Raw genomic sequence first — 12,567 nt, 5'->3', positions numbered from 1 at the left:
TGTTCATTCACAGACAATGTTGAATTTGTCATTGAAAAATGTTCAATGACAAATTCAACATTGTCTGTGGCCATAAGAAGTTTAAGTTTAAGGGGTACATTTGATGGTAACACCTGCCACCAATCAGGACATTTTGAATCTAACTTTACCACTTAACGAACAACTTGCAATTTTGGATCATTTTAGGACTTCGTTGGTCAGAAAAACTATTGAAATCTTCTTGATGTGAATAATCACAATTGTCAGTGTACTTCGGTTATATATATAAATGCGCTTTTATAAATGCCCACGTGACCACCTCCGCGCTGCCATAACAGCTTATAGACAGTAAGTCTCGAAGTGACCTCCTACATAGCGAGTGTTCTTTCTATACATTTGAATGCAAAGGTGGAAGAACATGAGACTGCTGTTATATATGTATTATTAATTTCGTGACACCTTACATGTAGGTAGAACCCAAATCTGGTAACGCTTGCTGGTCTTGGTATGTCGTGCCCATGGGTCACGTGCGTATAAAAGCGCATTTATAGATATAACAGAAGTTCACAGATTGTTATTGATGACCTCCATATTCATGAAACAAAAAAGAATAATGCAATAAGAGCTGAACAATTACCTTCAATAGATATTGAATGCAAGGCAATCGGAATAATTTAAATGTACACGGCAACATCAATATTATGACCATTGCATCAAACGAAGTGTCATAATGCGCAGAAATGAAGTCTGATTTTGGAATACGATAAACTATTTTTGGAATAATGGTCATTCATTAAGGGGGTAGTGACATGATGTGTTTAGAAGCTATCTTAGAGGAATATAGCCTATATTTAAGAATAGCAATTAAATCACTCTTTGTAATCCATCTTAGAAAGATGCATTATAAGAAATTACAAAATTATGTTCTTATACTATTGTCCAGCAGCAGACAAAATAAGATATTTGTATCAACACCTACTAAGATCATTCAAACTTAGAAATGCTTAATGTAGTAATACTTACCACAATAGCAAACATGACCGGTCCTTTAATTATCCAATAAAACTGTCACTTGTAACAGTCTCCCACCAGCATCTGTAGCGGAAATAGAGTAGTAAGGAAGCGGTCAGAAGTTTGTGTGGAAGAAAAGGCAATTTCGTGGAAGAAGAAGAAGAAAAAGAAGATGAAAAATATGTTGAAGAAAAAAAAAAAAAACTGAAAAAGGAAAAATAGTAATAGTAGAATAAGAACAGAAACGATATTAACCCTAGAACTATTGAGCCAGATTTTCTAACGAGGACTACGAAGGGTGGGGATGCAACTCCCTAATTTTCAATTATATATACCGTTTTGGTACTAAAGTATAGCTACGAGTCTTCAAAAATTCTACATACATGAGATTCTTATCGAATTCTTTCCTAAATATAAAAGGAAATACCCATTTCAAACTAACTAACATGTAAAAAGTCATGTAATAGAATATTTTTTACAAGAGCGAAAAGAAAATCGTATATTTTAGTGTAGAAACCAGTGGTGGGCCTCGCCCAGCAAATACAACGTTCTCGACATCATTCGCAAAAGGTTAAAAAGGTTGGCAGAAAACGTGTAAATACCGGGTTACACAAAGGACATGTAAATGGTATAAAACTTGTTCATAACATTCAAAAACATTTGTTGATAACCTAATGCAAATATTCTAACATGATATTATTTAAGTGGTAACAAAATATTTGGCAAAAAAAAATGTTCACACAAAATTATTTTACGATAACATTCTGAAAACTTTTAAAAATATTGTTGTAGTGTGTTTTTATACAAAACCATGACCTTTATTAACCAGATATTTTAATGTTATTAAAAAGATTTTAGCTAAACCAAAACCCAAAATATAACATATTTAAAACGTTTTAAAAACATGTTTGTGTATGGTGGGCACCAACCCCCACTCTAAGGTAACTTTTGATGGTCGGTTCTACCCCCGGATAAAGTGCTGAGGTAAACATTGTATTACTAAAATAAATGTAAAGGATGGATCTACGATTAGCTTAAGTCTTTTGGACGTAGAGACGTGCATTCTTTTATGACGGATGGAAAAACTTAGGGGCGGTTCTAGTGTAGATTGAAACAAAACAAAATGTGATACAATGCAAATGCACCATCAGCAATGCATGTATGCAAAAAAAAAATATATGCAAGCAAAAAGTGACCTGAAAGAAAAGAAAATGGTAGTAATTGAAGTAGCTTCGATGAAATTTGACTAAATTAAAGCGAAATGAAAATAATTACCCATGTTTGTTTTGCTGTGTCTGTACAATAGTCCACGGTAGTACAACTAGAACAGGACAACCTGTGATGTATATAATATATAAATAAAAAAATTATATAGCTACTAAATATTCATATTTAAACATAAGTTTATGAACTATTCATTGTATTGATATATTTACGGTGTAAAATGAAATATCAATAAACGAAGTACGAATAAAATCATTTTAAGAACATGGGTGGCTGCATGTCATTGCTTGCGCTGATAATGGGGGTGGGGGGATTCTGCAAAAATGTTGCACGGGCAAGTGCAACGCAGACTTTTGGATGATGACTTTCTATAAACCACCTTTTGCTGTTTTTGTGCTTTTCACAAAAGTGTCCATATTTGCCAAAAGTTGGTGTTTTTAAAGGCATCTTTGCCCCAAAAATGCGCTTTGATATCCCACCCATAGATATAACAGAATTGCTAAAAGGTTGCCCAAAAGCTGTGACACACCCCCGTAAACATGGTAAACCTACAACCAGTGAGAACCCCTTGGACAATAATAATTCTCCTCATTGAAACGGTATAAGAAAGTGAGATGATGTTGTCCTTATTCATATACCTACATTTTTCGGTAATCATTTTGAGTATGCAATGTTTCAAACTACAATAAGATAATGCGCGATTTAGCCATAAGCCCTATTCCAAATAGCTGCTGCATGTACAGAGCGAAAATGGTTATCATATTATTATTTATCGTATAACAGTAATATTCAATTTGCAGTGATTTATGATATTATGATTCCTTTGGTACATTAACTCTAACTATACGGCGTCATCATGGCATTTTCTTAAAATGATAAATCACACAGACACCGCGTTCCTTTAAAAAGAACCATATCAATGACGTTTAAAAGATGATATAGACTACTCATATCTATATATGTTTACTTAATCCAATTGTCTGAATAATCGGAATGTTCTGCAGTGAAACTAGATTATTGGTTTAAACAATGAGAAATTCCTATATATAGAGAAATCATGCTAAATTCATGTAGTAGGCCTATGTGTCAGGGTTGTCTAAGAGTTTACAACCCAATGAGGGTTTTTCCTATTCCACCCGACACAAACTCGCAACTTTCAAAAACCTATATTTGTATAGACATAGTAAAACATTTTCAATAAATTTCAGTGTTAAAACTGATCGAAACAGTTAAAATATCATCCTCTATTTTTCCAAATGCGGCTTGCCTGAGACCAAAATATTACAGGCCATCTAATTGTCAATGATGTGCCTGAACTTTTTTGTCAAAAGGGGATGGGGGCAAAGAAAAAAAATACCAAGTGAGCATTAGTTAAGTCAGATTGTACCGGGATATCTGCAGGATAATTCAATTTCATATTATATGAAGTGAGAGTTGATACACATTTTTATTCCAATTAAGGTGTGTACGAATGCGTACGTTATAAACAGTCAGTCAATCGTCCTTCAACCTGCCCGGCTGCCCCGCCTTACTGTCTCTAACCTGAACTCTAAATAAATCGCTCATTCTTACCCCATCCGAGCAATAAGTACCCTATGAGGTTCGATCTTTCTGAAAACACAGATAACGTTATCAGAAAGAATGCAGATAAACGCCCTCTACCAGCAACCAGTAGAAATTGGCAACCAGGAAGTATTGGATGAGAGTGAAGGCCGCTTTGCATCCAGGGGTCTGAAAAAGAAATAAAATTTAGATAAAAAGAAAGAACAATTATATGGGAAAATTAAATATTTAAAATTCTTCAATATTAAAAAGTGTCCAATAGGCGTACGCTAAGTGCCTTAGAACCTAAATGTACAGTGTTCGTCGCAATAGGCTATTGTTTCAGGGGTGAGTGGCGTAATAAGGATCGTAAGGACGCAACCTTACTTGTTTAGGATAGAGAGGGTCTTGAATTTAAGCTTATGGTTACGAATTATATAGACTATTTTCGACTCGTGCAGCAGGCGAGCTTTCTGACCGTGCTTAACATGTGCTTTACATCTTTTTTGGAGCTTACTGTTTAAAATTCTTCAGATAGAAGCTTTGATTTCACAATCAAATAAACGTTAAGGACATGTGCACAATATAATTGCATCAGTCAATAACCTCATTTATAAACATCATCAAACCATCGTTGTAATAAACATATTTTGTTTTTATATTAAGAAGTTACCAAAAACAAAACCAATATAAAAATTATCATTGCCGGCCCAGAATTGCGCACCCATAATTAAAATGACGTACGTTTCGCGTCCGAGCCTTGACACTTGCCCTTTAATTATTTTTCCCATCACAGTTCTCTCCCTATTTTGGGGTCCTGCGTTGTTCCGGTGAAAAAATTAAAGGGCGAGTGCATTGATGTTTGTCATTTACACTACAATAAAAATCATATTCAGTTATATAAACTCTATTCAATGCCACAAACGCACTTATTAAAGGTCCGCTGCTGTTGGTACAATTATTACCTCATGAGAGAGGTTGTGCATCATACCGCACAGCGTCATCATCCCTATATCTTCGTGTCAAAAATTGCCGTGATAGTACGGCGAATCCTCTCGTTTTTCAATAGCTACGCATGGTGATTTTGTTCGAGATAGGCCGAGCGACTCAGGCTAAGCATAGTACGACTATCATGTGAGATACCACCAAGTTCTATTCTACAAATTATTACGATTTGCGCATGCTCTAGTATCCCATATGGGGTTGCTATTACAAGGAAATTCGATTTGTTTTGAGGTAAACCCCAGGTTTTGTTTTTAATACACTAACTTGAAATTAAATACACTAATTAGCGACCATTGCTGTTGGCTCTGGATACATTTTTACTGCATTTTTGGCGTAACGATTTTGAAATCGTAAGTTAAAATTGTGATATATTTAGTTTTGATAATTACAATTATATAAAGGAACACAAATAGCCCATTCACCTAAAATCCAGGTGCTTGTATTGAATATTCGATCACACGTGTATTTCACAATGCATATGTAAACTTTCTTTATCTATGTCAACAATAGAATATCGATTTCACCAACGGAGTATGGAGTGTATGAACACAATATTTATAATACAGGGTGTTGACGCTGTGTACCGTAAACATGGCGGTCTACTCAAATGCATTCAACAAAAGCATGATTGTAACTTTATGTCTCACACACATAACAAATACACTACGATAAAATAGGTTGATGACAACATTTGATTTAATGGACTGCACTGCTGCGCGATGATTACGGTGAAGGACATCGGTTCAAATCCTTTGTTTGCAGCCAATCGATAAAAGCATACAGGGCCTCTATTTAAATATGAACACTTACCCCCGCCAAGGTATCTGGCATGTTTCCATTTATGGTATCGTCTTCTATATCAGGTATGTTCTTGTCAATTTCGGCCATTCTGAGCTTTTCGTTTTCTACTTGTACTTTGTCGCGAATGAAAACGAAAATAGCTCGAAATATAAATGACATAAAAAGATGCATGTGAATTGTGTTTCTGGGGCAACGAAGATTCCTGAAAAAGATAAGATTGGAATAATGAAATATCGGGGTATTTTGTTCTCCAACCAATTACTTGATTGCTCCGTTCATCGTCATTCAACACTTTTTTTACATGTTTTGGCAATTTTTGTCATAATTATTCACTTCAAGAACGGTGTATCGGAAAAGACGAGTTTATCCATTGTGTAAAGTAGTAGACCACGACCTCATCGGTCTCTTGAGATGTGAAACGTGCTGAGTATTTTGAACACCTTTTGAATACTTAGTTTTAAAAGCTTAAGAAGTAAAATAACCATGTAAGTAGTGTTAAAACATATGAATCATTGCACTTAGCCGCTAGATACAAATTTGTTCGATCGACCGTCGATGCTGCTTCGATGCTTGTTCTTAATGAGCTATCAACTAATTAATCAGAATTAACGCTAAATTTACATTGATCAAAATCACTACAGGCACGAATTACTATTTTATCACAATTAACGTAAATTGATTGATTTCATAAATAATAAGGATCGAACAAGCATCGATGGTCGATCGAATGATCGAACTAATTTGTTTCTATTGCCTTATTATATCATTTAGTATATAAATGTCTTATTTATTGCATATCTACTTAAATATTTCTTATCAAAATGTATACACTATAGTATATTGACAACTTACCTGAAATATAGAAATATTACCATAGCAGCTATAAGCGCCACCAACGATAATGAGTAGCCAATGGTATATATGGTTTGAAGACGATGTAGACCCTATAAAAGTGCAATGAAAACAACACATTTTGTCTGCTAAAGTGGGCAAGTGAAATAGCTGCTATGTGTTAGATAGGTACAGTTTGATGCTATGTTTAAATTGCCAAATGTTCACAGGGGCAGCTATTTACACTCATACACTGCACACTTGGCGCTAAGCAGTCAATTTTAAATAAAGTAGACAAACATATTATGTGTATCGTTTGCTTCGCTGCTTGTATTCTTATGTGTGTGCAATTTGCGTGTTATACTTTAAACCTTTGTTTGTCTGTTTTTAAGTTTTCGGTAAGACAACATCATTAACCTGTTTATGCATCTCAATTGTATATTTACTCTAGTCTAGTTACGTGAAATTGTTGGTTAAGCTACCAATAATCGCAACAAATTCCATTTCACATTGAATCCCTCTCCAAAAGCGCACACAAAAATATAATGCTACCCTTGAAACAAACCATTTGAGATATGGCAAACTATTCTTTGCTTTGGGTGTTTTTGGAAGCGAAGCAATCTGAGACCATTTTTATCAAAATCGGAAAATGTTGACATTTGACGGTTTTTCTTATAACTCAATAACTGCACATAGGTCAAACGACACTTTTTCTGATCCCTTATGACGAGAGTACATTGATATGATATTCAACAACTCTTCCTATAGACCACTTGACATGTGACGTCATTGCCCGGCAGTATGCGCACGCATTATGGCACTTTCCATTGTTCTTTGCCCTGCAGTGTGCGTGCGCATCGTAGTTTGCTCAGGGCATGTGTATTTTAAATCTCCCACCACATTTCATATAGTACAAGAAAGCCATTGAACAGTGAAGCGATTCGTTCGAGCTTATCGACAGACCAATCCCTCGCCTTTGTTGATAAACAATGATGTCAAGTGGTCCGTGATGAATCCACAGTTCAGTAGCGTATACGCGAACGCAAGGTTACGCGTACGCGTTACGCATGAGCGCGTAAAATTCGTCATGCCTGGAACATATGCGTAAACATAAACTCTCTTATGTTGGCGGTAGCAGCTGTAATGTTACCGCTTTATTCTTTAGTTTTATTGCTGATATCAACAGAGAAATACCGCAATCTTCTTGTAAGGTTGAGTGGCAATGACAAACGGACATTCCGAATGAAAGAATCATGTGAATTAGACATGTTTAGCTTGTTTCGTTGTTGAAAGGGATTCAGTAATGTTTCACCTTTGTTCATCACCGATTAATGTGATGAAAAACGGTGAAACATGATTGAATCCCTAAATGGTATATGTTTAATATCATACTACATATATACCACTACATATCCGGAACTTTTGATTGTGTGTCTGTATGAACTTTTATGAGATAGATGCAGGTAAATTGGGTTCTGTTGGAATTAGCATTTTCATAATTGACGTCTATTTTAAATTGATGTCTATTTCTATACTATGTTGCATCGCAAGTTCTATACTTAAAGAACGGGACATGACAACCAAAAACAATAGAAACTCAGAAAATAAAAATGTAACTTTAAAAAAAGCCCAATGATGTTTTTTGGGTTTTTTTAGTTGGGACAGCTAATATGTGACTGTACACCACGAATGAGCCGTAAATGTCCTCAATTGTATTCTGAGTTACAGTGTAAAATGTGATGCTACGTGTACCTCATTTAATGAGATACACGTAGCACCAAATTGAAATACCTATGAATATGACCTTCATGCCCATTTTACACTGTAACTCAGAATACAATTGAGGACATTTACGGCTCATTCGTGGTGTACGGTCACATATTAACTCACAGCCCGAAGTGCGCATATCTTCTCCCTTGGTGTTTGGACCAGACTGCCCGAAGTATCTCGTTTTAAGAGGTTCGCCACTCATCCTGCACAGCCATTTTTTACCTCCCCAGCACCATTATATTATTATGCCGGTACCCACACCTGGGTAAAGAGGGACGATAGAGGATAAGGGCACACAATTATAGCACCGGCGCGGCTAGCTGGGACTACTTAGGCCACAGTGCCCTATAAGCTTGGACAACTATCTCTATATTAGATTAGTCTAAAACATTTACTCAATTAGCGAAAGTTGAGCACAGTATGATACAGGCATCATATTTGGCATAATTCCAGAACATAATGTTCTTCTTGTGGGTCACTCGTTAAGAAAAATACGTCATACAACGTTACCTACTTGTAGAATCGAATAATTTAAAGGTCAAAGTCTATACAAGGGTCAAAAATCAAAGTTGCTCAAATGTTGTTCAAACTAATTAGAAAATTAGAAAATCTGGTAATAAGGATTCAAAAATATATCCGTTTGACCTATCTACGACTTACCGTTCCGGAGTTATGTGCAAAAATATATAAAGTCAATATTTTTGTCAAAACAGAATATTCCCTCCGATTTTGATGAAAATGGTCTCAAAATGTTCGATTATAACAAATCCAATAACGAATAGTTTGCAATACCTGAGATGCTTTGCTACCTAGGTAACACAGTGAAACGGGTCGATTCTCAACCACTTTTGGTTATGACATGTTTTGCTGTGTTTCCTAGGTAACTAAACACTTCAACAAACGTTTGGAAAGTTTTTACAAGCATCTTGATCTCAGATTATTTGTAACATAAACTGAGCTCAAAAAGAAACTTATAATTGTTTACAACTTGTGAATCACAAGGTCATATCTTAAAATAATGTCAATCAAAATGAACCAAAATTACACACAGGATTACTTTAATACTCTACTCAAAACACATGTCAGTAACCAAGCAGTTGTCCAACTGACACAACAGCAAAATGCACTATCATGGGACAGCTTCATTGACTTCCTCCACTTTCACAGCCCAACATTTGGCACCCAGCACAAACAATCTGTGAGAATGCACACAAGATCCTTGCACAGATGATAAAACGGTGCTGCTTTCTGCTGTTCATACACTTTTTTCATGAAACAGGGCTGGGCAATGAATGTGGTCCAGGAAGCTGTTCCATGTCAGTGCATTTTGCTGTTGTGTCAGTTGGATAACTGGTTGGTTACTGACATGTGTGAAGAGTAGAGTATTGAGGTAAACCTGTGTGTAATTTTGGTTCAATTTGATGGACAGGATTTCAAGATATGACCTTGTGAAAAATTATATGTTTCTTTTTGAGCTCAGTTTATATTTATATCGTGTTGCATATCAATGGATAGCTACTTTATTCCCCTCTACAATGGCACCCCATTTCAAAAATCACCCTTTTCACGACTGAGTACACGTCATGTAAATGTAGTGGGGTCTCAAACAGAGTATGCCAAATTGACCATTATTCTGTGCAGCAAGTTGTAATCCCATATCTTCACAACGTGGGACCTAATGCAATCCCCCAAAATACAATGCTCGCACACCCCCACCTCCCACAGAGACATGGTAATCAACGACGACTACCTACAGAATATGGGAGCAATAGAGTGGAATGGCCTGCTATCAGTGACGTGCTGTGCGTGCCAGAGTTGCCAATGCAACCACATTGAATGACCTGCGAAGAATGGAATGGCATCCAACAGCAACGTGTGACCATGCTTCTGAGCAGCATGAGGAGGAGGTCTTTGGCTGTTGTGGATGCATATGGTTTTTCTACCCGCTATTGAGGCTAATAAATAGTGTTGTTTGAGCACAGAATAATGGTCAACCTTCACATACTATTTAAGAACCCACTACATTCAGAAGAAATGTACTCATCCGTTAAATAGGTGATTGTTTTAAATGTAGTGTTATTGTTAAGAGGAATAAAGTAGCTATCCATTGATATGCAACGTACATGAACATATGTCACAAATAATCTGAAAAAAAGATGCGTGAAAAAACATTCCAAACTTTTGTTGAGGAGTTTAAATGTCCTAAATAGTGCAAACTAATCTTTTTCTTGATTGCTATTAAGAGACAAACAAATATGAGTTTTGACCCATTGGGAGACCAAACGCTGACCTTGGATATTTTAGCTCATAACTCCGGAACGGTAAGTCGTAGACATTTCAAACTATATGTTTTCTAAATTATTATAACCAGAGAAATATAATTGGATTTAGCATATCGTAGTTTGAGCAACTTTGAAATTGGACCCCAGTATAAACTTTGACCTAAGAGTTATGGAATTCCACACATTGCTAACGTTGGCTAAAGTATTTTTTTCGAGGAGATAATATGCCTATTCTATTGCTTGTATGAATCTGGGTTCAATGACTCCAAAATTGATTAATTTGCCGTACTACGTTAGGTCTTGCGCAATGAGACCGACATATTGAGCAATAAGCATTGCAGGGATTCAAGTTTACAGGTATATACACAGATCTGAATGAGTTGTATTTCCCTGGTGCAATCAGACTTGTTCAGCTTAAGCATGTTACGCTGTGGCCCAGCTATAATGCGAGAATCGCTCTAGATTAGGCTTCAATTAGAGGGTCCAACTTTTTAGGTTACGTTCAACGTAACGTGGCCCGTCAGATTTAGTTATACCAACGCAGATATTTACGTCATCTTGTGTTACTCCCAATTCGGGTTCGAATTGTGAACACTCATTGTAGTTCGTCCATTCATCCAATTCACCATATTCGTTAGATTGTCTGTACCATTGCCCATCTTCTTCGCAACGTCTGTATGCATATTCTGAAGAACAATTAAACAAACGATTAACGTAATTAATGTTAGATAGTGTTGATTATAATTGAAGACAGCGATAAAAAGACTAGTTTGCGTCTGACGTCACTGTCATTCAAATTCCTAAGATCCTTGATTAGCTAATAGCACGTAAAAGGAAGGGCGATTTATCTGATGCCGATCGGAGGAAAGGAACAGCATAAAATGACGAAAAATTACGTACTTTTACAAGGTAAAAAGCAACTTTTCTAGGGATTGTTGACAAGGGGCCTTCGGAAAAGAAAGTTTGATACAATAAAGACCTAACTTTTGAGATGGTTTGTATGTTTGAAGGTGCAAAATTAACAATAAGGCGCCTGGTTTTACCGCCGCTTTCAGCAACTCATATCTTCACGACACTTTTAAACAAACCATGCTCGAGTTTGATTGACAGATGACGTCAGACGCAAAATAGTCTGTATCTGTCTTCCATTATAGTAGGCTGTACTGTGATGTGCTTTGCTGTGGCGTGCACGTGTAATTTATCTATTTAAACCATTAGTCCGTATTGAAAACAGCAACACTATTAGAACAACAGCAGACAAACCAAAACCCGACTTTCGACCGTTTGAATTGAAGCCGATTTGAAGAATTTATATGTATGCTCAATGAACAAGCGGTGCAACTTGAAATACAACGTTTCTTTGAACATGAGATATGTATCACCACTGGCGACTAAAATTGCTTCACTATTATGCATTAAAATTCCAATGCAGGTCAAACATTATAGTTTTGGTTTAAGAACGACTCCCTGGAGTTCGTTTTTAACTACTAGATAACACAACCTGTACTTTTCAGTGATCTCTATTCCCTGTTCATGTTTACTAAGTATGAGATTGATTCGGGTTAGTATAGGCAGTTGTTGTAGTATGCTACATTGTGCCTTAGCATGATAAAATGAATAATTCGCGGGGTGTATTACATAGTGACGGATGTTGATTCTAGTCATTTTAATAAGAATTGGTCAATGTATTATAAATTGCGAGTAGTCTAATATTACCAAGATTTAAAGCTTGCGTAATTAATTAGTTAATTAATTATGCAATTGACGTATGTTGATATATGACATTACCCGACGTTTTACAAAGTGATGTATCTAAAGATCCGTCACTATGTAAAACACCGTTTACTCGCATAAACAACTAAATTGTTTGGCGTATCCGCACGTTTACGTAGAGGAGATATTTCAATGGATCAGAATTTTAGTAAAATATCATAAATAAATTTTGAATGGTTCGAGTTGCTTCGACAATTACTTAGAGACAGAAATTCAAAACGTTTCAATATAAAAGAGATGGTAAAGTATTATTAAATGAAAATATGATTCTTTTTTAGGAGTAGGTTATTGAAAGATGATCAAAAGATGTTTAGAGGCGGTTCCAAATTAGAGATAATACAATGTAAAT

General features: G+C 35.9%; 1 protein-coding gene and 1 long non-coding RNA gene across 2 annotated transcripts in view; one reads left to right on the top strand and one right to left on the bottom strand.

Moving 5' to 3' along the window:
- The window catches only part of LOC140150896 (secretin receptor-like), a 474,785-nt gene that overhangs the window by 11,617 nt on the left and 450,601 nt on the right, over positions 1-12,567 (bottom strand). The window contains 8 exon segments of the mRNA XM_072173058.1: positions 1,003-1,043; positions 1,046-1,074; positions 2,266-2,326; positions 3,787-3,850; positions 3,853-3,945; positions 5,572-5,764; positions 6,415-6,506; positions 10,998-11,131. Coding sequence (XP_072029159.1) covers positions 1,003-1,043; positions 1,046-1,074; positions 2,266-2,326; positions 3,787-3,850; positions 3,853-3,945; positions 5,572-5,764; positions 6,415-6,506; positions 10,998-11,131 — 707 coding nt within the window.
- Positions 1-12,567, top strand: part of LOC140150897 (uncharacterized) — a 413,208-nt gene that overhangs the window by 219,168 nt on the left and 181,473 nt on the right. The window lies entirely within an intron of this gene.

Source organism: Amphiura filiformis, chromosome 4 (genome assembly GCF_039555335.1).
Source record: "Amphiura filiformis chromosome 4, Afil_fr2py, whole genome shotgun sequence".
Classification (NCBI taxonomy): domain Eukaryota; kingdom Metazoa; phylum Echinodermata; class Ophiuroidea; order Amphilepidida; family Amphiuridae; genus Amphiura; species Amphiura filiformis.
This window is presented reverse-complemented; position numbering and strand designations above follow the sequence as displayed.